The 27,674-nt window shown below is 36.9% G+C and overlaps 1 protein-coding gene across 5 annotated transcripts; it reads left to right on the plus strand.

The window, feature by feature from the left end:
• On the plus strand, positions 1-26,428 carry map2k4a (mitogen-activated protein kinase kinase 4a). Of its 5 annotated transcripts, XM_051713474.1 has the most exons (13): positions 1-165; positions 2,525-2,560; positions 14,392-14,424; positions 17,270-17,372; positions 17,836-18,010; positions 19,305-19,424; positions 19,512-19,631; positions 19,721-19,772; positions 19,888-20,015; positions 22,880-22,957; positions 23,085-23,233; positions 23,544-23,589; positions 25,744-26,428. In XM_051713474.1, exons 1-13 carry the CDS (start codon positions 54-56, stop codon positions 25,855-25,857), a joined length of 1,266 nt encoding a protein of 421 aa, XP_051569434.1. In that variant the 5' UTR covers positions 1-53; the 3' UTR covers positions 25,858-26,428. The 5 variants fall into 5 exon arrangements, with proteins under 5 accessions (XP_051569434.1, XP_051569436.1, XP_051569438.1 ...); XM_051713476.1 differs by lacking the exon at positions 14,392-14,424; XM_051713478.1 differs by lacking the exon at positions 14,392-14,424 and having other exon boundaries at positions 17,282-17,372.
• Positions 26,429-27,674: the final 1,246 nt, after the last annotated feature.

The raw sequence follows: 27,674 nt of genomic DNA on the forward strand, positions 1-27,674 counted from the left end.
CCTCTCTTTCTCTGCATTGCAGCCCTTCACTTGCTGCTGGAACTCAAACCCAAATGGCGACTTCCAGCAGTAACTCAACATCAGCCTCAAACCTCAGCAGCAACAACACCCCACAGCACCACCCGACCCAAAGTCAACACATTAGCACCATGAGCAGCATGCAAGGTGAGAACACACCAAGACCACAATTATTATCCACTCTGATGTGGTCTAATGCGGATTTTAATACATCAGGTCAGCCGGAAAGACAGAAATACACCGTAGATCACTGTATGATCAATGCTAAAGCTTTATCTAAGCCAATGGTTTACGCTTGCATGGTGCATGAGCACTTTATTGCGCATTTCTGTTGAAATAATAATGCCATATTATTTACAGATGTAAAAGGTTGTCTGTGTTTCAGGCACAAACACAGTGTTTCAGTGAGTTAACACTAAATATCTCCTTTAGTGCTGATCTACGACTAAATACAACTGTATTTACATGCTCTGAGTTTATTAAAATGAATCACTCCTTTCAAATGCTTCATAAATTGTCCTATTTATTTGTAGTGACAGTGTTTTGCTAACCGCTTTAGCCAAACAGTGACAGGCCCGTCATTATTTAGCTTTCTTATTCCATTATTTATTTGATGCATTACATAAAAATGTATATTTCGTGTGTCCATATCTTTTCGAGCATTATATTAACATATGTAATATTTCCGTTAGGTTTTTTTTTTTTTATTTTGCTTGTCATTGGAGTTTGTTGACATACATTAGCTTGATGGCTAACTGGCTAGCAGAACGCCAATGCTAATATGAGCTTAAGACACATTTGTGTATTTTAATAGAAAGATTAATGTGTTGTTTAAATCATTTGTGAACCACTGAACATTTAGGACATTATCTGCGATATGGTGCATTTATTATTGAGTGGGTTAGTTTTAGGGTCTTAACCAGCGATCATAGTGCGTTTATGTGAGTGTGTATGGGATATATTTAGTTTCAAATTCATATAAATGTGGGTCTGAGTTAAATGTTAATTTTGTTTGATTTTTATTTGAAGGTATTTGGTTATTTTGGTGGTGATGTGCAGTGTTGGATGTAATGCATTACTAAGTAATTCATTACTGTAATTAAATTACTTTTTCAATGAAGGGATTACTCTTAATCTTTTCAGTAATTTAAAGGTGCTATATGTCATATTTTTACTGTACTAAATCATAAAATGACCATAATATGTCATTAAAGAAATTAGGAAACATGCTAAGTTGAAATACTGGCTTCCCGATAACAATGCAATAGCCAGTATATTCTTCTTTGAAGTTTCCATTCTGGGCCAGAATTTCTGTTTATGTTTTGGCCTGTGTGATCCCGCCTACTGATCCACTCACCAATAGTATTTTGACACCGCCGAGTTGCCAGATTTGAACAAGTTTGCAGGCGAACAAGTTTGCAGGCAAACAACACTGCATGCTGCAGCCATGGAAGCCAGCAAATGAACTGGATCACGAAAAAATCCACACGAGCTGGTTTATAATTTCCAAACAATAAAAACATTGCAAACGTATACATTAGCTGATCACCTTACAGTGTAAAGCTCGTTGCTTGACATTTTCAGTTTCGCTCGGTCCTCATTCTGGCAACCCGCATGAGCTTCGAATCTGGGGCGGGGCAGACAACTCTCCAATATTTTGAATTTGGACTGCAGTACCCATTTCAAATGCTTGTTGTCAATATTACATATAGCACCTTTAATTACAGTTACTTCTGATGTAATTGTGTCAAATACTACATAGACTATAAAACAATTCTATATAAAACTAGTGAATTTAAAATCAACATTTAACGTCTAATGTTAAAATTTATCTTTTCTAATTTAATGCCTCCCCCTTAAATTCTTTGGCCAGTTCATGAATAATTTATTTGATTTTATATGATTTATTTGAAAGAGTTAAATGAACAGTTTCATGTCTATCCTTGTATTTTTCATCTGGTTGAGGCTGATAAGGGTTTTAGAAAGTAATTAGTAATAAGTAATGCAATTAATTTTCAGACAGAGTAATTAGTACAGTAATGTAATTACGCTGTAGAAGATGTAATTAGTAGTTAGTAATTAATGACTTTTTTTGAGTAACTTACCCAACATGGTGATGTGTTATTTGGGCTTGTAAAAGAAAGTAGGTTCGGACCCCTCAAGGGACATTCAATTTCATGTTATTTCAAGAGGACTGAACCTGCTATAAAAGTGGACATAGTAGACTTACCGTAGTCAAGCCATTACTTGATTAATGAATGTACTGTCTTTTAATCAATGCATTGCAGAAGGGCTCAGAAATGAGGATTATTCTCATTTTGTTCGGTTTGATGCTAGCTAAAGGTCCAGATTTTTCGTTCAATGTGCACTGCTTTCTGATAAATCTAATAATATACAGTTACAGCTCAGGATTGGTCTAAAATCCACTAAGTAAACCTCAGTTATTTCATATACAGTAAGTGTGAGTATTCTGTACAAAGCAGCCCGTTTCATTTTTTGTTTTCAGAGATGAACTCATGCTGGAGGTGTCAGAGTGATTCAGGTAGTTACAAACATTTCTTTCAATGGTTAGGACTAGTTATCATGTGTTGGTTTAAATGTAGACTAATTCATTAATGAACCTCAGAAGGATTCCTCCTTCTTAAACCATGTGTGTTTCGGTGAATCTCATGAAACTTGCGGGTCATATTTCATTGCAAATTAAAATAATAATAATAATAATAATAATAATAATAAGACATTCAATTTTTTTGTCTAAAGAAGCCTTTTTATGGGACCATTATTATTAGTTTTATAATTATTTTGCATTGTTACATTATTTTCATGACAATTTAGCACATTTTCCTCCCCAATTCTCGGTACCATAATGTGAGTAAAATAATCAAATAATATTTAAATCAAAGTATTTGAACATCATGGTAGACTTTGTTGTACTGCCTTTAGTTTAAACTTATATTAATTAAAGATCATTGTTTAATAGTGATACTTGTACTGTAATATGGAAAATGTGCTTAATATTTTCTAAAATAATATTACAATGAAAAAACATAATGGTCTGAAAATAAGCTTAATTTTCATTGTGCATTATATTATATTTGTTATATGATATTATATTATGATATCAAATATGACCCAGATGTGCTTTTCATGAGATTCATTTCACGTGTATACCGATTTATTTTTATGTAGAACTATACTTAAAAAAAATCACCTACACTTTCATAACAAATTTCCATCAAATTGAATTGAGTGATGTTGAACAAAATAAAATTAATAAAACGTAAATATATTTACATTTTATTCTATTTTGTTCAAGAGTACTCAGTTTAATTGAATGGAAATTTGTAATGAAATTGAAATGTGTAAATTTTAAAAATAGGCTAATATATATATATATATATATAGATTTATATATTAGTGCAGAATATCATGTTTAGCTGTAACACAAGGTTTTGTGAAGTCAGTCACAACAATGGCTATGTCGGAAAACTGAAAAATGCTGCCTACAGGCATCTAGACAAATCTTTTTCACAATTTATCTTGAAATAAGCATTATATTCCATAAAATATATGCTTGGTTTTGGTTTTTGTTAAGATCCCTTGAATTTGTTCTAGATCATTAGTCATTATGTTAGTCTGCCTTGGAAGTCTGTGTGAAACCAGTTTCCTTCTGAGGTACCTTCATATCAAATACTGCCTGTTTAGATGGGCAGTAAGACAGCTGGTTTAGGTTTCTGGCAAAGCTTATGTTTTATAAACCTGTTGCTTCAGAAATGACACATTTATTGTTCCTATATCATGTTCTCTTTGATTCTGTGTTATGAAACTTATTTCTAATTGTTGTCTGTCATGAAATAAGCTAACATGATTTTTCAACATATATTTTATTATTTTATGGTCTGAATTCCCTATACCCCAACTGGACGGATTCTTATATGACAACTCTATTTCATTTTTAACAGAATAATTCCTCATGTTATTTTTTCTCCCTTTATCTCCTTCCACTTACCCACAATTCTCCCTGATGCTGGACCATGGTGAGACTCTGCAAATTTATTTCCTCAGAACTGCAGTTTGTTCCCCTCCAGCTGCCCTCATAGTTTCATATTTATTTTCTCTTCTTCATTTCTTAGTCTGGTGGTTTTTATTATTTTATGTTCTGCTGGTTTGTTGACTGCTGTATGTGATGTTCCTCTGCATGTCAACATATTTTCCATGTTTGCCAGTTCACTGATGCACATCCCGGCACAAAGGTTTAGTTTGAGCGAGCAAGGTTCAGTTTTGTGTGAGGCAACATCTGGTTGTGTTTTCCTGAATATTGGGAGTTGAACGGGTACTGTATTATGGAGAGTTGGTTATGTTGAGCACAGTTCTGAACGATTCTTCAGCTTTGTTCACTTGCGTTACTTAGCTGAAAAACGTTGGTCTGATGTCCGTGTCAAACTGTGACGCTTCCTGGTAGCACATCTTATAACTTTATGAATTAATTACATTTCTATTAACAAATTGAAATAAACATTTTCATGTTTGTAATAAACTGGTACAATGATATTTTGAGAGATTTAGCTGAATGCACTACTAATATGTTTTCATTATTTGTGGAACGCTGTCCTGTTGATAGGCTAGGACATGGTTATTGCATATTAATTAGCGCTGTCAAAATTATTGTGTTAACGCATGCGATTAATTAAAAAAGTTTGACTCGTTAATTTTTCTTAATCTTGATTAACACATTTTAACAATAATACAGTAAAATCCAGCAACTCTGGTTGGAAGGGCGGAAACTTTGCAATGTGTCGATGTGTCCGGAGTCATTACACTAATGCACACAAAACAAACACATACAACAGTGATTCCCTGCAGTTCTGTGTTAATGATAAAGTGATGGGAAAGGAGCTCTTAATGCTATTTGTTATACAAAACAGGCCCAGATAAGACTTGTGATAGAAATCAAGTATTTTTCAGCCTATGTAATTGGGCTGGGACGATTCATCGACGTAATCGACGTCATTACAGAAATTCGTCGATTTGCATAACGTGCGTCGGCGCGTCGCAATGGAGTAATTCAAATGGCAGCGCCCAGTTTAAGCATGGATTCCCCTGAAGAACAAGCTGCAGCTAAAAAAAACTCGCCCCTCGGTCATCTAAAGCATGGGAGTATTTTAGCCAGAGACCCAACAATGTGGTGCTGTGTAAGCTATGCAAATTGGAAATGGCTTATCACAGCAGTACAACCGCCAGGAACGAACACTTGAAGCGAAAGCATCCCGGAGCGTTTTGTCAAGACGGCAGCAAGGCAGCACCGTAAGTCCTGTTTACTTTTTATCCCCACCCAAGCATGACATATTAGTGTTACAACACATGTTTCTGTTAGTATTAGTCACTTTAAATTGATTTTCTAAATGTTTCCTCATCGCCCCCATGTTAAAAGTTATTTCTGCACCGCTGCTAACGTAGGGTAACCATACGTCCTCTTCTTCCCGGACATGTCCTCTTTTTCAGACCTTAAAAAAGTGTCCGGCAGGGATTTCTAAATTTGCGAAAATGTCCGGGATTCGGCTTTAGTTGCCTTGTGATGTGCATCTGGTCTAATACTTTGTGTGGCGCGCATATTTGCATTGCTTTAACCCCTCTTTGTAAGTCCCGCCTTCTCGCACACCAGTTGGTCAATTATAAGAGGCTTACAGCAACTATTGGCCAAATTCCTGCCTGTCAATCTCTCCGCGAACAAGCGAAGCGCTGCTGTGTTCGGCATCAAACAGTTGCTTGTCAGTAGCAGCAAATGACAGCTGAGTGGAAACAATGCCCAAACGAAAGTGCAGATTTACAGAAGATTTGCACAAAATTCCCATGCTTTCGTCCAGGTCGAGATCCGTGGGAAGCAGAATGTATGACATGTAAAGCTGGCACTTATGTGTCAGTTGCTAATAAAGGTGCAAGTGATTTAGAAGCACACATTAGCTCTACGAAGCATAAAGTGTCAGCAAAAGGTGAAAGTTCATCAGGTAAATTAACGGACTACTTTTTGCAACCAGGTAAATTTGTTATTACTTTGCTTCATTTTCCATGGCCATTCAAAATAATAGTAATAGTAAATGAAGGTACCAATATTGGCATCAATATTTTATTTTAGTATATGGACATTCAAAAGAGTTTTATAAATAAATAAAAATGTCCATATATTTCTGTTATGCTAATAGAGTGTCTCTTTCACTGTATTAAAGTTTGCATTCATAGTTGCTGTTTTGAACCCTATTATCCCCCCCCCCCCCCCGGCGAAAAAAAAGGTGTCCTCTTTTTGGAAAACCAAAATCCTCTTTCCTCCTGAAAGTGACTTGAATTTTACATTTGTTTAATTTATTTTGTTGTTGGATTGCTAAATGTAGATTGCACTTTCCTTTTACTTGAATTGAACAAGTTCTTACTTTTATTTTGGAGAGATTTTATGTTAGACTGTAAAATGGAGATTACCAGTTAAAACTGCAGTGCACAGTTTGTTTCTTGTACATTTGTTTGTGTTTAAGAGAAGATGATTTAATAAAATATTGAAATATTGAGACAAGTTTATTTTGTTATTTTGGGTTCATTAGTAGTTATATTAATCAAGTAATAATTATAAAAATCTTTAGAATAATCTGCAGATTAGTCGTTAGATTAATCGACTAATTGGAAAAATAATCATTAGATTAATCGATAAAAAAATTATCGTTAGGTGCAGTCCTAATATGTAATGTGCATTTTGTTTACCACAGAAGCATGTCAAGTCTTAACTATCACCAAAAGGCAGAATAAGACATGTCTGCAAGCGCTTTTCATGTGGAGTTCAAAGCGCGATTGACACTGGCATTGATGCCCTGATGCGAATCATGAACAAGGCTTCATGATTGCTGTAACAAAGCAGATAGCCACAGTCTGCCGACCGATTGATATTGTGAAGGATGAAAGTTTAAGAGATTTAATGTCCACTGTAATGAATATGCAACCTATATATGGACTAGTTCTTTCAATTAGTCAACCTCCCACTTAGACTTTGGGAAAAATGTAATGTTACTTGAATTGGTGCTAATTTAGTGCATTTCTTTGTAAAATGTAAAAGAAAACAAAAACATTATATTGTTATATGGCCAAATTTTTGAGATCATCTGATAAAGATCTCATGTTGCGCCAGACGAGGAGCAAAGGAAAGCTTTCTTAGAAGAATTACAATATTTTCTTGTTCCCGGACTTTGCTAACTCGACGAGAGAAACGCAATCGGTTTAAGGAATGCAAGAAGCTCTTACATCAGCGGAAGATCACTTTTGCTCTGATGTTTCCGGCCAGACTGAGATTAAACACCAAGGACGGCAGCAAAGTATTTACATGTCCCAATCAGGCAATGTCTTTTATTGAAACAATGGGTGAGTAATCATTGGGTGTTTTTCTTGTGAGTGGATTGACTCACTGTACATACTCTGGCTTTCGGAGGAAGCTGGGTGCCATTTTTGTTTCTTTTTGCGTTGGCTCCGCCGAGTGGTTGGAGTTTGTTTTGTTTTGTGGATTAACACTTTTCCTTAAAGAAACTTTTGCGTTGACGGAAGATCACTTTTACAATGAAATTGAGAATAGACACTACGGATGACCGCAACATATCTACATGCCCACACTAAGGATGTCTTTTATAAAGTTGGCGGACTGTGTAAATCATGGGATATACTTTTATGTGGCCTCCGAGTAAATTGACTCTTGACCATCCGAGGAACTGGGATGCGTGTTTCGTTTCCTTTTGTTCTGGTTCCGCCTAGCGGTTGGAGATTGTTTTGTTAAATAACACTACTTCGGGACAGTTATGGATGAATCTGTCAGTTCCTTGTGCTTATGCCTCCTGTTGGCTGGAGTATGATTTGTGGAGTATTTTCGTGGGACATTGGAATGATTATGTCATCTGCTGCACTCATCAGCTAGCTCACTGAAGATTCATTTGTCTGACTGAGGAAACTGAACGGCTTTGTATCGGCTGGAATTTGTTTTGTGAAGGAACACACCTTCGAGACAGTTCTGTGAATGAGTCTACACGTTCTTTGTGTACAAAATATTGGATATTATGTAATTTTGCCTAACAAATATGTGAGACAAAATTGAGCAATCTGATGGCAAAGTTGTCGCGGGGGCTCTCGTAGGCGTACGTGGACTCTTTGTGTTTAAAGGGATTGACGCTGGTTGGTGCTGTCGTGCGCGGGGTTAATGCGCATGTTTTTCTTTTTTCTGTTTGTTTTGTTCGAGGGGAAGTTCAGGGTTTTATTGTTGCATTAATGTTGAAATGTGGTCTTCATAATTTTGTCTTTGGCACACAATTTATTTTTCTATTATATCAAAATGTAAAATGTTAATATGAGTGTACTATCTCTCTCCACATGGAATGTGAATGGGTTGGGGCACCCCATAAAAAGAAGGAAGGTTATTTCTTTTCTTAAACGTAAGAAATATGATATAGTGTTTCTTCAAGGAAGCTGAAAAATTTGTGAAGATAAGGGGTGGACATGTTTTCTTTAGTGTTCGCTCAAGTAAGAGCAAGGGAGTCATTATATTGGTAAATAAACATTTACAATTCAAATGTCTAAAACAGTTTAATGATAAATTAGGAAGAGTCATTATTGTTTTAGCAGAAATTCAGGGGCAAAGTCTGATTTTGGCTAATATTTACACACCTAACACTGATGATCAGGGCTTTTTTTTATAGATCTTGAAGGGATGTTGCAAGCTGCTGGCACCCCTCATGATATAATATTGGGTGGAGACTTTAATCTTTTGATGGACTCAGTCCTTGATCACTGTGAAGCAAAAGTGTGTAAGCCCCCTAGAGCAACATTGACGTGTCACAGGATGTGTAAAAATCTTGGTCTTACAGATATTTGGAGACTTTTGAACCCATCTGGTGGAGACTATACATTTTTTTCATCAGTCCATAAGATTTATTCTTAAATAGATTTTTATATTTTATATCCAAATCCCTCATTTCATCTGTTGTTGATTGCTCAGTTGGAAACATTTTAGTCTCAGATCACGCTCTGGTGAGTTTAGAGGTGTTGCCACATATAGAGAATAATAAATCATATAGTTGCTGCCTTAATGTATCCCTTTTGCAAAATCCTGATTTCCAACAAATGTTAAAGACTGAAATCAATATTTATATGGAGACCAACTGGTCCTCGGTATCCTCGGTATGGCTTGGGAGGCACTTAAGGCGGTTCTTAGGGGTCAGATCATACAGTATGCCTCATTCATCAAAAAATACAAAGCACGAGAACTCGTGGAGTTGGAAGGAAATATTAAAAGTGCAGAGGCTGAGCTGAAGCACCGTATGTCAGCTGATGGCCTCAGAGAATTGACCCAATTGAAATATAGATATAATACTATTTTATCGCAGAAAATTGAGTTTTGGTTATTCAGGGCATGACAGTCATACTTTGAGTCGGGGGACAAAGCAGGGAAGCTTTTGGCTAGATATATAAAGCAGAGAGAGTCTCTTTCTATCATTCCCTCAGTGAAATCTGCTGGTGGTGAAATTTTTACCTCAGCCATTGATATTAATAATGCCTTTAAAGAGTTCTATCTTGATCTTTATAGTTCCACGTCTTCATCTACTGATGAAGATATTAGAAACTTTGTGGAACCATTAGATCTTCCTAAACTGAAGACTGAGCAAAAAAACACTCTTGATTCTGAGATAACCTTGGAGGAGCTTGACGAGGTAATAAAGTCCCTACCTACTCCGGGGCCAGATGGTTTTGCCGCAGAATTTTTTAGATCCTGTGCTACAGAACTGGCTCCACTTTTGTTAGAAGTTTATACTGAATCGTTAAAGGACGGAAAGCTTCCTCCAACCATGACACAAGCCTGGATCAGTCTGATTCTTAAAAAGGACAAAGATCCAAGCATGTGTAAAAGTTACCGTCCAATCTCCCCGATCCAACTAGATGTAAAAATGTTGTCAAAAATGTTGCCTAACTGATTAAGTAAAGTTATGACATCTCTTATACATATATCAGGTGAGGTTTATTTGGGGCCATAGCTCTTCTGATAACATCAGGTGTCTCATCAATACAATGTGGTCAGTAGTGAATGATCAGTCTCCGGTCACTGCCATCTCACTTGATGCCAAAAAGGCGTTTGATATTGTAGAATGGGATTATCTTTTTAAGATTTTGGAAATGTATGGGATCGGGAGTACATTTATTGGTTGGATTAAGTTACTTTATAGACATCCTGTAGCAGCGGTACAAACAAATGGATTAATTTCAAATTATTTTACTCTGGAAAGGGGCACTTGGCAGGATTGCCCTCTTTCCCCATTATTTTTCTGTCTTGTCCTGGAACCATTAGCAGCTGCAATAAGAAAGGAGGATGATTTTCCAGGGATGGTTGCGGGAGGTGTGGCACATAAGCTTCTGTTTTACGCAGATTATATTTTATTATTTGTCTTTGAACCTACTAGATCTATGCTGTGCCTCCACAGAATTATTAATTCTTTTTCCAAGTTCTCAGGATACAAAGTCAATTGGTCTAAATCCGAAGCTTTGGCTCTGACAGTGTGCTTTCCAGCCGGGCGCCTTCCAGTGGACCAAACAGGGCATTAAGTATTTGGGGATTTTATTCCCAGCAAATTTGTCTGATTTAGTTAGTGTTAATTTTGACCCTTTAATAAAAAGTTTTTCGAGCGATGTGGGCAGGTGGGCTTCATTACATTTATCGATGATTGGGAAGGTTAATGTTACTAAAATGAATTGTATTCCAAAATTTAACTACCTGCTACAATCTCTCCCTGTAGATGTCCCACTCTCTTATTTCAAGCAATTTGATAGAATTGCGAAGTCCTTCATTTGGAATGGTAAACATCCCAGATTGCATTTTATTAAGTTACAAAGGCCGATAGACAAAGGTGGGCTAGGCCTACCCAAGATTTTGTTTTATTACTATGCGTTCAGTCTCAGACATTTGGCTCATTGGTCACTTCCACCTGAGAGAGCCCCTCCCTGGTTTGTTATTGAACAGGCAATTCTTGCCCCTATTTCGCCATTACAAAGCATCTCTATCAAACTAATCGGAAAAGTTAAGTTACACCCCGTTATTTCGCATTTACACTCGGTATGGACTAAAGTGTCCAGATTGTTTAAATCGGACACTTATTTAAATCTTGCCTCGAGCATATGGCAGAACCCAAGATTGTGTATTGGCAAGTCCCCTTTCTGCTGGCCAGAGTGGATTGTGAGGGGGGTTGCTACATTTGGTGACCTATATGAAAGTGGAGTCTTGAGATCGTTTGAAAACTTGGTCCAACATTTTGGGATCCCCAGACCTCAGTTTTATAGGTATTTACAACTGCACCACCTGCTTTGTACTATTTTTGGGAGTAGCACACACCCCCCTAAGGAAGCAGATGCTTTGGGAGAGGTGATTGCGGCTTTTAGAAAAGGCCATGAGGCATCAGTGTATTACTCCCTGTTAATTCAGAGTCTGGGGGACGGAGCCTTAACTTCTCTCGAGAGTTTGGGAGAAAGATTTCAACTTGGCATTGGAGCAAGGAGTGTGGGCTAAGATTCTTAAAAACATTAAGTCTGCATCTAGAGATGCAAGGGTGCATCTTATACAATTCAAAATTTAGCATAGATTTTATTGGACCCCCTCTAGACTGTATAGGCTTGGTCTTAAAGACACACCCACCTGCTGGAGATGCCAGTTGGAGGATGGAGACATGGCTCATGGGTTTTGGTGGTGTGTTGAGATCCAGAAATTCTGGTCGAAGGTTCAGAATTTTGTGTGCGACGAGGTTGGCACTCGGGTTTCGTTTTGCCCCAGACTTTGTGTTGTGGGCGATGGGGCGGTCATCGATGTGGGGGATGGCCATATAGAGAACTGGGTTCTGACCTGTGTGATGATCGTCAGGCAGGTTATTTTGAGGGGTTGGAGGTCAGCTGGTGCACCCCCATATCCGGAGTGGTGCACAGAGGTGGGGAGGGTGGCAGCTTATGAGGAGGTGTCATCGGGAAGACGGGGTGGCTTGGATATGTTTATACGGAAATGGGGCAGGTATTTTGAGTTTTTGGAGTGCTCTCGGGTGGGGTGGGGAGAGAGTAGTGTAATATAGTTAGTATGATTATTATGTGTGTATGTATGTATGTACAGTTGTGCTCAAAAGTTTGCATACCCTGGCAGAAATTGTGAAATTTTGGCATTGATTTTGAAAATATGACTGATCATGCAAAAAAACTTTTTTTTAAGAATGGTGATCATATGATGCCATTTATTATCACATAGTTGTTTGTCTCCTTTTTAAATCATAATGATAACAGAAATCACCCAAATGGCCCTGATCAAAAGTTTACATACCCTTGAATGTTTGGCCTTGTTACAGACACACAAGATGACACACACAGGTTTAAATGGCAATTAAAGTTTAATTTCCCACACCTGTGGCTTTTTAAATTGCAATTAGTGTCTGTGTATAAATAGTCAATGAGTTTGTTAGCTCTCGCATGGATGCACCGAGCAGGCTAAATACTGAGCCTTGGGGAGCAGAAAAGAACTGTCAAAAGACCTGCGTAACAAGGTAATGGAACTTTATAAAGATGGAAAAGGATATCAAAAGATATCCAAAGCCTTGAAAATGCCAGTCAGTACTGTTCAATCACTTATTAAAAAGTGAAAAATTCGGGGATCTCTTGATACCAAGCCAAGGTCAGGTAAACCAAGAAAGATTTCAACCACAACTGCCAGAAGAATTGTTTGGGATACAAAGAAAAACCCACAGGTAACCTCAGGAGAAATACAGGCTGCTCTGGAAAAAGATGGTGTGGTTGTTTCAAGGAGCACAATACTTGTTGACCCCTCTCCAAACATAGCGCTTATGGTTGTGACCATAAAGCTCTATTTTGGTCTCGTCACTCCACATTACAGTGTGCCAGAAGCGGTGAGGCGTGTCAAGGTGTTGTCAGACATATTGTCATAATAATCATACTAACTATATTACACTACTCTCTCCACACCCCACCATAAGTAAATATATAGAAATAAAAATCAAACATACACACATATATACATATATATATAAAAAAAGATATATATATGTGTATGTATGTATGTTTTTATATGTATGTATGTATGTATGTATGTATATATATATATATATATTTTTTTTTTTTTTTTTTTTATATGTATATATGTGTGTCTGTTTGATTTTTATTTCTATATATTTACTTATGTTTGACCACAGGGTTGTTTTTTGGGGGGGCGGGGAGGGGGGTTTGTGGGGTTTAAATGTTGTTTTTATTATATATATATATATATATATATATATATATATATATATAATGTTTTGCATTTCATTGTTATTGTATGATTAAATAAAAAAATGTTAATTACAAAAAAAATATTTTATAGAGTTTATCAATCAAGTGCACTTGGATATGAATGTTAAAAGATCATCTGTTCGTTTTGAAGCATAATGAAAGCAGTCCAGTATTTGTTTGAATATTTTTACGTTCAAATTATATATTTTTATATTTCTTTACATTCGTACACCCAAGTATGGGGGTCGTGTGAGAAAATGTAAAAGTCTGAATGGACCATTTTTTATATTTTCATTAAAGTGAGAAAGACTAGGCTATCAACTAGTAAATTTATTGTCTTGTCATCCATGCCAGAGATGATGACATCTAATTAATTTTAACAAAAGTAAAACATCTATTTGTTTATTAATAAAGTCTTGCAATCCGGTGTCCAGACCACGGTGACTGGTGTAGCCTAATTGTTAGTAAGGCAGCTAATGTTAGCAACTTCATATAGTCTGAGAAAGCCGAACTGTTTAAGTTTTTAGCAACACGCATTTGTTTGTTTAGATGTAGAACATAGGCTAAAGTTAAAGAAGCAAGTCAAAGAAGTTTTATAAAAAAAACAGGAAAAAAAAAACAGTAAAAATGTAATTTCCATCAGAGAATTCTATTAAACACAATACAGAATTTGAGATTTGCTGGAAATGACTGTGGTGGGAACTTTCATGAATTTCAGACAAAAAATTACGTTAATCTTCTGTGATGCATGTAGATACACTGTTGTATATTGTTAGTGGACAAATCCACAGTGCTGCTTAGTGCCCGAGGTTGAAGAAACACCCAAATGTGTCACTTTATGGAAGTAAAATAAGTTGTCATTGCTGTTCCATGTTGACTAACACACATTCACATTAGTGTGCTAGATAACACATAATAACAGGTAACAGAATTAACATTGGCTTTGAACAGAGGCTGTGAATAGTTTTAGATAAAGGAAGTTGTTTTCCAAATTAAACCATGTTTGTGTATTGATGAGTGAAGTGTGTTCATTGTTCTTCTCACCACCAGGGTTTCAGATAAACCTGTCTGGAGTTCCCCAAAGTAAGCCAACCCTAAACCGTGTCTGTTCGCTCTGTTCACGTCTGACACTGGTCTGGGGAAGTCTGTCCTCTGCTCGACACTAATCCATCCTCACACGGGGTCTGGTAGGCTTGTGCTGGTTTAGGACTGACCATTTTGCTTGCTAGTGGTGGCGGGTGGCTTTACAGTCTGTCCTGAGAGAGTTTTAGATCAACCAAAATCACTTTGAGACCAAGATCTGATTGACGTCAACGGGTGCATCGCATCTTTGTGCGCAATAATTGAATGCTTCCTAACATGAATGAGACTGCAAAACTTGAGGGGATGCTTTTCAGCAAATATTGACTTAAATTCTGTTTAATTCTGTCTGTTCCTTTCGCAAACAAGTTATCGTTTGGCTTCAGAAAACTTTGAATAAATGCGAAAGTAATAAACTACTTTTATAGTGCTTTCTGTTGCCTTTTACCATTCATTAGTATTGTATTTTATTGTAAAACATTTAGCTAGGATTCTCCTTGGCATCGGCTATCAATTGTCATTTTTGACAGCTCAAATATTCGAACATCTGCACCAAATGACTACGTAACTTCGAGTTTAGTGAGAAATCAGCACAAGTCTTAAGGCCATGTCCACACTAAGAAAATATTTTTTTTCTTTTATGTTTTGGCCTTCCATTCACACTAATACGAAAACTGAGCTTTTCGAAAACACTCTCCCAAGTGTCTTCACTTTGTAGTGTGGACAGTGGAAACAGACATGTCTGAAATTGATGATGTATTTGTTGTAATGTGATGCAGTCATGTGATCCATTCAAACCAAAACAAGACAAACAAGTCCCATGGCGTCCACTTTGATAGCGTTGTTATAGATTAATGTTACTTTGTACAATCTTAAAAGTAGAAGTAGTATGCGCACGCACTTCCAAACATTACGGCAGGTGCGCGATCAAAAATGGACAAAATTAATAAAACAAGGAGAGAACGGCTCACTGCTATAAAAACGTTTTAACCACTCGGGTCTTCGTCAGGCAGACGGAACACAAGGACAATAGACCTTATTCACGCTAGCGCTATATTATATATTTTTTTATGGGAATGACAACGGGACTGTGAGGGATAGTCTCATAGTTGTGATTTAGGAGCTTTTTACAGCTTTATACCTTTCATGCCATTGAAGAGACTAAGTCTATCCCTCACAGCCTGGTTGTCATTCCCATTAAAAATCAAAGATGGCGCTAGCGTGAATAAGGTCTATTGTGTTTCAGACCGTAAATGAAACAGTGATTTTGTTGCATGCTTAGTAAAGGGAATTAAGAGGTTTCATATGTTTTAGCATGGACGAGCAAGTTTTGGAAAATGTTTGAAAAGTGCAATGTGGATGGACAGCATTTTGAAAGTGAAAACGCTGTTTTCAAATGTATCCGGTTAATGTGGACGTAGCCTAAAGCTTAGAGCTTCCATTGACTTTGGAGTGAGAAGACTTGATTGGTCCTCATTTTCATCAGTCTGTTAAATTCAGCAAAATCAATCTTCCCCTTTTTTTTCCAACATTATTGAAATAATCATGCATGGATCTTCTGTACTGATACATTTTTGAGTTTTATTCAAACATTGTAATGGAAGCTTTGGTGTGTTTTTCTGCTGGCGGTTTAGATGGTTATCTACTAACCAATGTAGCAAATATTGCTTTGGGGTGGTCACTGTCCCCCACCCCCCGTTTGCATTTTGCATTTTGTTTCCTAGTGTTGCGGGGATGTTTTGGCGTATGCAGCTCTCAAACAAACATGAGCTTGTTGAGACATGATTGCACATGCTGTGAGATTTCAGAAAATGGATGTTGTTCCTCTGTTTTTTGTATCCTTGCATTCTTGTGGTGTCGCAGAGAGAGGGAGAGAGGAAAACATTCCTTATTTTTGGAAAGAAGTCAGTTTTCCCCAGTCTAGAGTCTCTCAAACACTCTGTGGAGAGTCATGTTGCTTTTACTTTAACTTTTTTTATTTTTTATTATTATTATTAATTAGCCAATTTTGCACACTAGCTTGTCTTCTCCATTGAAACAAGTCCCAGTTCTGTTGGCTCCTGTGTATTCTCCATCAATACAGTAATTCAGATTTTAAAGTTGTAGTTTCAACAAAATATGACACTATTGGTATGATTTTGTCATATTGTTTGCATTGGCTGCTTTATTATTGTGGCTATTTTAGTGGTTATAGTGGGCGCTGCAACTCACACACTAGATGAACTGAGCAAAGTGTGCACTATGGCTGTCTTGCTGCATTCTCTGCTGTCTATAACATAAAGAGACAGATCACTGATTTATTTATGATCTTGTAACTGGTTTGAGCCGGGTGTTGCATGTGGTGAAGGTAAGTTTCTTTGTTCCTTTTTTTTTTTTTTTTTTTTTTTGCATTTCAGATGTTCCATTTCATGTCTGAATGTGATCAGATCTTTTTAAAGCACTATTGTTTTTAAGAGTGAACATAGATGGGGAAATATTTGTTGATTGGTTCTGTTAAACGCAGGGTTTGTGCATGTTGGACTGCAGTCACTGTCTTCTGCTGCCAGATTTCCTAAAGCTGTTATCTACTTTTATTTTTCCACATTGTGTTAAGTACATGTTAAAACTTCAACATCGTTCTGATGGCTTTAGGAAATCTGGCTTCTGGTTTCCTCTCCTGGTGCTCAGATGTGCATGTCTCTAGTGAACATCTGTCGTATACCCACAACCCTCCTTCATCCATGACTTAGTTAGACATCTCAATCTCTTGCCATCTCTACACAACACACCTGTGAATGTTGTCTTCCCCTTTTGTATGCTGAAAGATCATGGCTATGGTTTTTAATACAAGGGTCTCTTCCTCAATCAGGTAAACGTAAAGCCCTGAAGTTAAATTTTGCCAATCCTCCAATCAAACCTACTTCCAGAATCACTCTGAACACGGCCGGACTTCCGTTCCAGAATCCACACATGTGAGTACAGCCTCGCCTGTAACTGATCAGACAGCTCTTCTAGATCTGACACTATGCTTAAACGAAGATGAACCATCAAGACACTGAATACTAGCATATTAACTTATTACTGTACATACCCAAAAGAATGCACTTTCCCACACAAACAATAGTATAAGTATGCAATCTGGGATGCAGCCTTGTTTTAATTGATGATTATACACCTAACTCTGCTATAAGGTGGACCTCCAAAAGTAGAATTAGGTACCAATGGTTTAATTATTTGAAAACTTTCACCAATGTATAGAGTTCTTGAACCAGAACAGAATCTGAAGTAGGCAAGTGGACCTCATCTTCTAAAGCTAAGGACTAATACATGCCTTCGGTGGATATTTTTCAAGATGTTTGAAAATATCCCAATGTTTGGACGTTTGGTTTTGTGTATTTCTGACTGCTATTCTCTTTTCGTGTGTGTGTTTTAAAGAGAAAGACTGCGAAATCACAGTATAGAGTCATCTGGGAAGCTGAAGCTCTCTCCAGAGCAACACTGGGACTTCACAGCAGAAGACTTGAAGGACATGGGAGAGATTGGCCGAGGCGCATACGGCTCCGTCAACAAGATGGTGCACAAACCTAGCGGAAAAATCATGGCCGTCAAAGTAAGAGAGAAAGCACATATGTCCTTGACAGAATTGTTTCAGTTATATGTTAAATGATTGAGTCTTTCATGTGGGTTCTGTACCATAAAAAATGTGTTCAGTCTGGTTGGACCTTAGTGGACCATTCATAGACCGCCTAAAGAAAATTGCACGCAAAAGCAACAAGAGCTCCAGTCTTACTGGCTACCTTTACATGTTTTCCTAGAGTCAGTGATCATCGTCCACCAGGAAACAAAGTCGTGTTCGGTACCAGGCTGCCATAATGAGCACTTTCAAGAAAGACCTGGTCACCTGTTCAGGGCATCAAGTCTTTGAACAATATTAAAGTGGTATACTCTACCACCCCTGGAGTCACAAGTTCGAATCCAGGGCATGCTGAGTGCCTCCAGCCAGGTCTCCTAAGCAACCAAATTGGCCTGGTTGCTAGGGAGGGTAGAGTCACATGGGGTAACCTCCTTGTGGTCGCGATTAGTGGTTCTCGCTCTCAATGGGGTGCGTGGTGAGTTGTGTGTGGATCGCGGAGAGCAGCATGAACCTCCACATGCTGTGAGTCTCCGCGGTGTCGTACACAGCGAGCCATGTGATAAGATGCGTGGACTGACGGACTCAGAAGCAGAGGCAACTGAGACTTATAACTTGCGGTGAGTAACCGTGCCACCACGAGGACCTACTTAGTAGTGGGAATCGGGCATTCCAAATTGTGAGCAAAGGGGATAAAAAAAAAAAAGTTTACTTTGGTTTTCCATGCAAATTTAATCATCAGCACAGTATGCGGATAAGAGACGTTAACGTAGCAAAATGTATGCGTTTACAAAAGAAAACATACTAGTATGGAGGTGGCTTCAGATTTACCCGGCCTTAAATGTCACATAAACTTTGGTTGGTCGGACAGTCTCTTCCTGTTGGAAATGGGCAGTTCTTTGCCAGAGTTCGCTCTAATCTGGACCAGACATTATACTGATAGTCAAGTCAAATTCTGTGACTGCAAGGGGCCTTTCAGATCGAATGTGTTCTTGCTCTAAATAAATCTAGACACCACACAACAAATAGAACATAACGCAAGTGTCTTGAGACGCACTTTTAGAAGTTGAAGTTCTTGATAACTTGACACGCCATCTAGAAAACGTGCCGCTCCTGTGCGAGACACAATGCAAAGTGCAAAACAGTCTGTCTAGCGCATCGTTACCTAGAAAAACAGTTGAAAAGCAGCACAGACAAACTCAAATACTCTAACTCTAGTTTCATGCTTGTGTGTGTGTGTGTGTGTGTGTGTGTGTGTGTGTGCATCTGACAGAGGATCAGGTCGACGGTAGACGAGCGAGAACAGAAGCAGCTGCTGATGGATCTGGATGTGGTCATGAGGAGCAGTGACTGTCCATACATCGTCCAGTTTTACGGGGCTCTTTTCAGAGAGGTCTGATTGTCTGTCTAACCTTCACATTACTGTTGTTAGTGCTGTCTTCCTATCAAAGACACTTAGAGTGTTTTCTCTTTATCACAGGGGGACTGCTGGATATGCATGGAGCTCATGTCTATCTCCTTCGACAAATTCTACAAATACGTTTATTCCTCTTTAGATGAAGTGATTCCAGAGGAGATTTTAGGAAAAATAACTTTAGCTGTGAGTTTTCGTTAATTCCTGTCTGATGTTTAATAAGAGATGTAGTTGTTTTAGGTTGTTAACATGTTCTCTGTCCTTTGTCGTTACAGACTGTGAAAGCACTAAACCACTTAAAAGAAAGCTTGAAAATTATTCACAGAGGTAAGAGAGGCAACGTGCTGATGTCAGCTAAAGTCTGGAATATTTTTGGTTGTATGTTCTTGTTTAGATGAGAATGAGATCTTCCGACTGAAACTCTTTCATGGTCCCTCTGCAGACATAAAGCCATCAAATATCCTCCTGGACAGGACAGGGAACATTAAGCTCTGTGATTTTGGCATCAGTGGGCAGCTGGTGGACTCCATCGCCAAAACCAGAGACGCTGGCTGTAGACCGTATATGGCAGTAAGACTCATTCATTCATTCATTCACTCATTCATTGGTTCAATCACTTGATCATTTGTTCATTCATTCATGTGATGTTCACTCATTCACACATGCTATTATTCATGTGAACGTTTACTCATTTATTCACACATTCATTCATTCATTCAGATGCTCAGTCATTGGTTCAGTCAGTCACTACATCATTTGTTCACTCATTCGTTTGTTCATTCATTCACACTATCATTCATGTGATCAGTCACTCATTCATGCAACGATTCATTCAGTCTTGCATTCTTTCATTTATTCACTTAATTGTTCGTTCAGTCATTCACTCAGTCATTTGTTTATTCTTTCTCATTTATGCAGTCATTCTGGTGATCATTCACTCATTCATTCACACAGTCGTTCATTCACTCATCCATTAAAGTAATCATTATTTTATTCACTTGTGCTATCATTCATGCAACTATTTACTCAATCACACAGTCATTCATTCACTTAAAAATGAATTCACTCAATAATTTGTCTCATTCATGCCCTCATTGACGTGCGATTATTTTCTCATTGTCACGCATTCATTCATGCATATATTTACTCAATCATTCATTTAGTAATTCACTCACAGTCATTTGTTCATTCATTCATTCTCACCCATTCTCTCATTCATGTGATCATTCACTAATTCATTCACTAACAAAATCATTAATTTATTAATTTATGCATCATATCATGCAATCATTTACTCATTCACACAATCAATCATAATCCATGTTCATTCACCCACTTGATCGTTTGTTAATTCATTAATTCATGCTATCATTGACTCATTCTGTCACGCATTCATTCATGCAACGGTTTATTCAGTCATGCATTTTTTTTGTTTATTCACTCAATCTTTTTTTTTCACTCATTCACTTAGTCATTTATTTATTCATTAATGCTACCATTCATGTGGTCATTTACTCATTCACACAAACATTCATTCACTCATCCTTTCATTCACACTATCTTTAATTTATTCACTTATGCTATCATTGATGTGATCATTCACTCATTCACACAATAATTTATTTACTTAAACAATTACTCACTTGATCATTTGTTCATTCACTCATTCATGCTGTCATTGACTTATGCAATCATTCACTCATTCTGTCACACATTGATTCATGCAAAGATTCATTCTGTCATGCATTTTTTTTATTCACTCGATTGTTTGTTCAGTCATTTATTCATTCATTAATGCTATCATTCATGTGGTCATTTGCACTAATTCATTTATTCACTTATGCTGTCATTGATGCATTTACTCGTTCATACAATCATTCATTCACTTGAACATTCACTCACTTAATAATTTGTTAATTCATTCATTCATGCTATAGTTGAATTATGACATCATTCTGTCACGCATTCATTCACGCAACGATTTATCCAGTCATGCATTTTTTTATTTATTCATTTGATTTATTGTTTCAGTCATTCACTCAGTCATTTATTTATTCATTAATGCTATCATTGATGTGGTCATTTACTCATCCATTCATTTGCACTAATTAATTTATTCACTTATGCTGTCATTGATGCATTTACTCGTTCATACAATTCATTCACTTGAACATTCACTCACATGATCATTTGTTAATTCATTCATTCATGCTATAGTTGAATTATGCCATCATTCGCTCATTCTGTCACGCATTCATGCAACAATTTATCCATCATGCATTTTTTATTTATTCATTTTATTTATTTATTCAGTCATTCACTCAGTCATTTATTTATTCATTAATGCTATCATTCACAGGGTCATTTACTCATTCATTCACACACATTCATTTACTCATCCATTCATTCACACAGTCATTCACTCACTAGGTCATTTGTTCATTCACTCATTTATGCTGTGATTGACTAATGCGATCCTTCACTCATTATGTCACGCATTTATTCAGTCATTTATGCATTCATTCATGCTATCATTCTTGTGATCATTCTCTCATTCACACAGTCATTCATTCACACAATCATTAATTTATTCACTTATGCTATCATTGATGCGGTCATTTACTCATTCACAAAATCATTCATTCACTCACTTGATTATTTGTTCATGCATTCATTCATGCCATCAGTGACTGCAATCATTCACTCATTTTACACATTCATTCTTGAAATCATGCAGTTATTCAATTATTCACTCACTTGCTAATTTGTTTACTCATTCATTCCTTTATTTCCACAATCATTCAGTTAACCATTAATTCATTTACAAATTCATTCATTAATCCTGCCTCATTTGTTCTCCTTATTGTATCTTCAGTGGTTTTGAGAGCAGATGTATATCCTACATTACAGTCTGATGGTTGATATTGAGTCTTTAGTCTCCATCATTAGATTTATATAGAAACAATAGAAGTTCATGATATGTTTTCATTTAGACAGCTTTGTAAGCATGTTTCTGAAGATGAATGAACCTCCGCTGTGCAGTAGTCATACTCTAATCTGAGCGTGTGATCTCACTGCGAGTCTCCCCTTGAGGACAGTGTCCATTATGACATCATCAATCAGTAGACATTAGTAATATGTGTGTGTGTTTACTAGGAATGAGATCATTCACAAAGCATTTACAGCTGTTATTATGAAACTGCAGTCTCGCAGGAAGCGGCTGACTGGAGCGCATCTGTTTCATCGTGCTAAAACCCGTAACGTGTCTGGACCAGCACAGAAAGTCTGTGTTTGTAATAAGAGCGAGAGAAATGAATATCATATGTTTTCTTTTCCTTTGCCAGCAAAATGTTTTAATAAGTAAACGGGGTAAATGTTGATTTCATGTTGACTTAATCGTTCACTGCCTGCGTTTATTTCTCTCTGTGTCTCAGCCGGAGAGGATAGACCCCAGTGCTTCCAGACAGGGCTATGACGTCCGGTCAGACGTGTGGAGTTTGGGAATCACACTGGTGAGTTCTGTTCATCGTGTGATTGAGTGTGTGTGACTCTGTGCTAGTGATTGCATATTGCTAAACTGATTGTGTGTGATCGGTACTGTATATATTGAAATATTGTGTGCATGTGTGTTTTTTTCAGTATGAGCTGGCCACAGGACGGTTTCCGTACCCGAAATGGAACAGTGTGTTTGATCAGTTGACACAGGTGGTGAAGGGCGACCCGCCGCAGCTCAGCAGCTCAGAAGAGAGACAGTTCTCCCCCAAATTCATCAACTTTGTCAACCTGTGGTGAGACTTCTCACACACAAACAACAGACATTTCCAGTCATGAGCAGTCCTGTTCTGGAGCACAATCTAGAGCATTTCCTGTTTTTGAAGATTTTGCACACTCATCACACAGGATGGCCCAGATTTGTGTTATCTGATTATATGATGCATGACGCCCCCTGCTGCTAATGCATAGGAACTGCAACAGTGTTTTTTTTTTTTTTTTTTAAGTCTGCATAATTGATTGGCAAAGATTGCACTTGTGATAAATTTGACTTGAATTGCTCTCGAGTGTTTTAACGAAATCTTTTATTGTTGTTGTTTGGAACAGCCTTACAAAGGACGAATCAAAAAGGCCAAAGTACAAAGAGCTTCTGGTGAGTTACTGTTTCCTTCTAAAGTAACATTTCCGTGATGTTTGCTGCATTTTCCTGATAATAAAAGGATCGTTGAGGTGTCAAGCAGTGACGGCACTGTCTTTTAGTGCAGGGGTTTTCCAACTGAAATGCGCTAGGGGGTCCGCAGGGAAAATAAATATCTAAATAATAAATAAAAGTGTAAAATGTACAAATGTAGAAAAAATAAAGCTTTAGATTGCTTACATTACAATTTGACATTATAACAGTTTCATTCTGGTTTCTAAAGACTGTTTGGAAATAATGAGATTAATTGTCCCTTCGCTAAGCCCCGCCTTAAAAGCGCTTCTGGCCAATCCTGTTTTAGCAACTGTTGCCCTGCCGCCATTACTCTGACACACGTTTGCTATTTTCCAATAAGACCCTATGGAAGTAACGTGTGTTTGAGTACTTTTAAACGGGATTTTATCAAAATAAAAATTAAAAATGTAAAACATGTTGTTGCCGGGTCATTTGTAATAGTGAGACGAGTTACCCAGAGAGGATACACTCAGTGTTTTTCTTTCTTTATAAAAAATAATCTTTATATAAATCTGGAGAAGAACATGTTATGGATTAAACTGTGTCATTCCTCATTCCCAAATGAACATATAACATCTGCAACGACACCTACATTTGTTCCAAGATAAATTAAAGCTAATAACTGAACGTTAATTCATTTATGCATTGATTCAAGTTATTGTAAAAGTGATAGTAAATAAACAGTTCACAGCATCAAAATGAGTGTGTTATGAGACTTATAAACAGCTCTGTTCACTTACGCTCATGTTATTAGATGTGTAATCACTATTAAATGAAGTTTTTCTCTTTTCAAGTGACTGTAATAATCGTTTGCCTTGATTCTGATTCATTCTCCACAGTTTTTATTCAAATTACTGTGTAATTTAACAATTTCTTTTACAAAAATCTTCAGATAAATATGCATTACAGTGTCACTCTTCATACCAGCCCACATAAAAATATTATCCATTCCGATTATGAGAATATTTTGGCAAAAAACTCTCCGTCCACGGCAATCTCCCATTCATTCCAATGGGGAGTTCTGCAGAGCTTGTCAGAGCGGGCAACCGTAACCAAGGGGGGCGGAGCTTAGCGAAGGGTCAATTATGATTATCTTATTCTATTAACAGCCATAGTTTATAACCATGAGAGAAGAAAAAAAAAAAAAGTTTAACCTTCAGCTGTCACCTATCATGGAAACCTGGAAATATTAGGGAACTTTTAAATGGACTTTTCCAGGTCTAAAAAAATAAATAGTATGTATATATATATATATATATTACAATTTCTATTGTGGATTTAAGAGAAAATAAATGCAAATTAAAAAAAAAAAAAAAAAAATTGAATTATTCTCAGCTCATTAAATATTTAATCGGCTAAAAACTTGTTTGTGAGTATTTATAATTTGGATAATTTTTTTAATTATTTTTGTTATTCTTGTATAGTAATCATGAAGGACTGAAAAATACTGAGAAAAAAAAAACCCTCAGAAATTATATATATATATTTTAGAATATATTTTACCTTTTGAATACAGGACACTTGAGCATTGTAAGTGCTTAAAAACTGAACATGATTCCTTCAGTACGGGACGTTTTAGCATATTGAGCTCTTTAATACGGGACGGTGCTTAAGGGTTTTGCCGCTGAAATACGGGACAAGAGGCACCCTGTGTGGGACGTTGTAATTTTGGCCAAAATACGGGACGTCCCAGGTAATACCGGACAGTTGGCAACCCTATGTAGGAACCCTGGATGTGCTATACTCCACTACTATATAAAACTAATTTCTTTTTTTTTAATTCCGCATTTTGTATATATGCATGTGTATATGCATAATAATAATTAAATATGCAGCTTTTAAGACCTAGTATTAGTTGAACAAATAAATGTAATATTTATGACTTTGTAAATATTCATTTATCCCATCACAGGATTTTTAAGAACAAATCTGAAAGAAATTGTGACTAGTTACGGCTCATAAAAGATACACTTTTCCTCATGTATAAATATACATTTTAACTTAAACATTTTTATTTCAACTACACCGTCAGTCATCTTGGTTCAGGTAAAGATTTAAAGAAACCAACATTTTCTGTCTCTTTGTCTATGGCAGAAACATCCTTTCATTCAAATGTACGAGGAGCGTTCAGTAGATGTGGCCAGCTACGTTTGCAGGATCCTCGATCAGATGCCCGCGTCCCCCAGCTCCCCGATGTACGTCGACTGACACGCACACATCTGAACATCCACATGGGAAAAACAAGACGAAACGAACCACGGTGTAAAGATTTGCTTCATCACAGAACTGCAGTATTAAAGCGAGGAAAACCGAAAACTAGAACATCAATTATGAGACGATTGATGTTCAGTTCAAGTGCGACTGTAAGATACCTCCAACCTGTCTGTCTCTCTCTCTCTGTCTCACATCACACACATCTATGAAGCGTAAATATACTAGTATCATACGGCGGTCAGATCGGGTCTGATCTCTGTTGTGGATGCAGAATAGTGATTTTAAACCTATAAAGATGAAATAATAATAATAAAATAAGCCTGGAATTGTATTTATACTTCTGAAATCACTTGTGGAATATATGATTTGGAAAACCTTTGACGTACTGGAATTCTGCTCGTCGTGTCTGGTCCCTGCTCTTCATGTATATGATATTAAACTTGTGTTTTATATGTTAAAGAGGTTTCTGTAAGGTGAATGATGCAGAAGTGCCCGGGGTAAATGTAATGTATAACGACTATGTGCTGACATATAAATAAAACTGAGGAAGATGGAAAGGACTCCATTATTGATGTTTGTTAGTTTTATTTTTTAGTTGAATTTATGTGTGTAAAAGAAATCAATCAATTTATATGACATTATCAAAAATCATTATAGATACGTTTTAAGGTGTTTTTCTAATTGGTCAGGTCCGATGGTGCTGAAAAATAATTATCCATTTATTTATTTTTTATTTTTATTTTTTTAAGTACCTCTTCACTGTGTATTTTCAGTTTGAAGTTTCTCAGTTTCTCTTTTATTCCAAACTGTTACTGAAGCAGCGCAACTGCAGCGATGTCGCTTGGTAAGTGTTACTTTTCTCAGCGCTGACTAGAATGGACCAATTACCTTGTGGTTTATTACTACTACTACTACTTCAATATTATTACGATTACCAGTCGGATTTAAATTTTTATGTCAGGAATCCATTCTTGGAATGAATACTTTAAACAAATATACTTTTAGTGTATAAATGTAAACAACAAAACTCTGGATCAAGCAGTGGATTCGGCTTTATGAGCCATAAAGCGCCCCCTAGAGGAAGAACACTCATGAGAACATGCTAAGTCTTTATTCAGTTACTTAGCTTAGCTAGTACAATTTTCACCTCAATATCTTCTTTAAATCTTTAAAACATCTTTTGAACATGCAAAATATGCTAAAAACCGTTTCCTATAAACACAAACAGCTTTCCACCAGGGGGCGCACGGTGGCTCAGGGAGCAAATCCACCATTAAACCGCATTCATATCTCAGGACGTATTTTGTTTCATTGGAGAAATTTGTAGTGTATTATTTTACTTCTATTAATTACAAATGATTCGTGCATTTTTATAAAAATGAAAACCCGTCCAATTGATCGCTATCAAATGATTAAATTAAACGCCTTCTCTAATAAACACAAACTACTGTGATTAGTCCATCCTGACCAGCGCTGGGGAAAGTAACAGACGCCACGTGACAACGCCATCGCTTGTGACGCAACAATGGGCGCCATTGTGCCAGAATCATTCTTTGAAAATCTTCTTTCATAAAACGTTATAAATAATAGTTATTTGTTAAAAAAATAAATGTATTTTATTATATCAACCGCTCACCCTCATTCCTCTTAGTCTGCCACAGACACAATCATTTGGAAAAAAATAAGCATTTTTTTCTGCTTCTGTTTCTATTGAAAATAATGGTGCGGATAAAATGAAATTAATAATTTACTGTTTAGCAAATAAAACTGTTTTATTGCTTTGTACATGGCTGTTCATAAAAAAAGATATG

This window comes from Myxocyprinus asiaticus, chromosome 13 (genome assembly GCF_019703515.2).
Source record: "Myxocyprinus asiaticus isolate MX2 ecotype Aquarium Trade chromosome 13, UBuf_Myxa_2, whole genome shotgun sequence".
In the NCBI taxonomy this organism is placed as follows: Eukaryota; Metazoa; Chordata; class Actinopteri; order Cypriniformes; family Catostomidae; genus Myxocyprinus; species Myxocyprinus asiaticus.

Coding starts and splice junctions, on each gene's coding strand:
- map2k4a (XM_051713474.1), top strand. CDS start 54: ATGGCGACTTCCAGCAGTAACTCAACATCAGCCTCAAACCTCAGCAGC. Junction 17,373..17,835: donor CCGTTCCAGAATCCACACAT/GTGAGTACAGCC, acceptor TGTGTTTTAAAG/AGAAAGACTGCGAAATCACA. Junction 19,773..19,887: donor CTTGAAAATTATTCACAGAG/GTAAGAGAGGCA, acceptor GTCCCTCTGCAG/ACATAAAGCCATCAAATATC.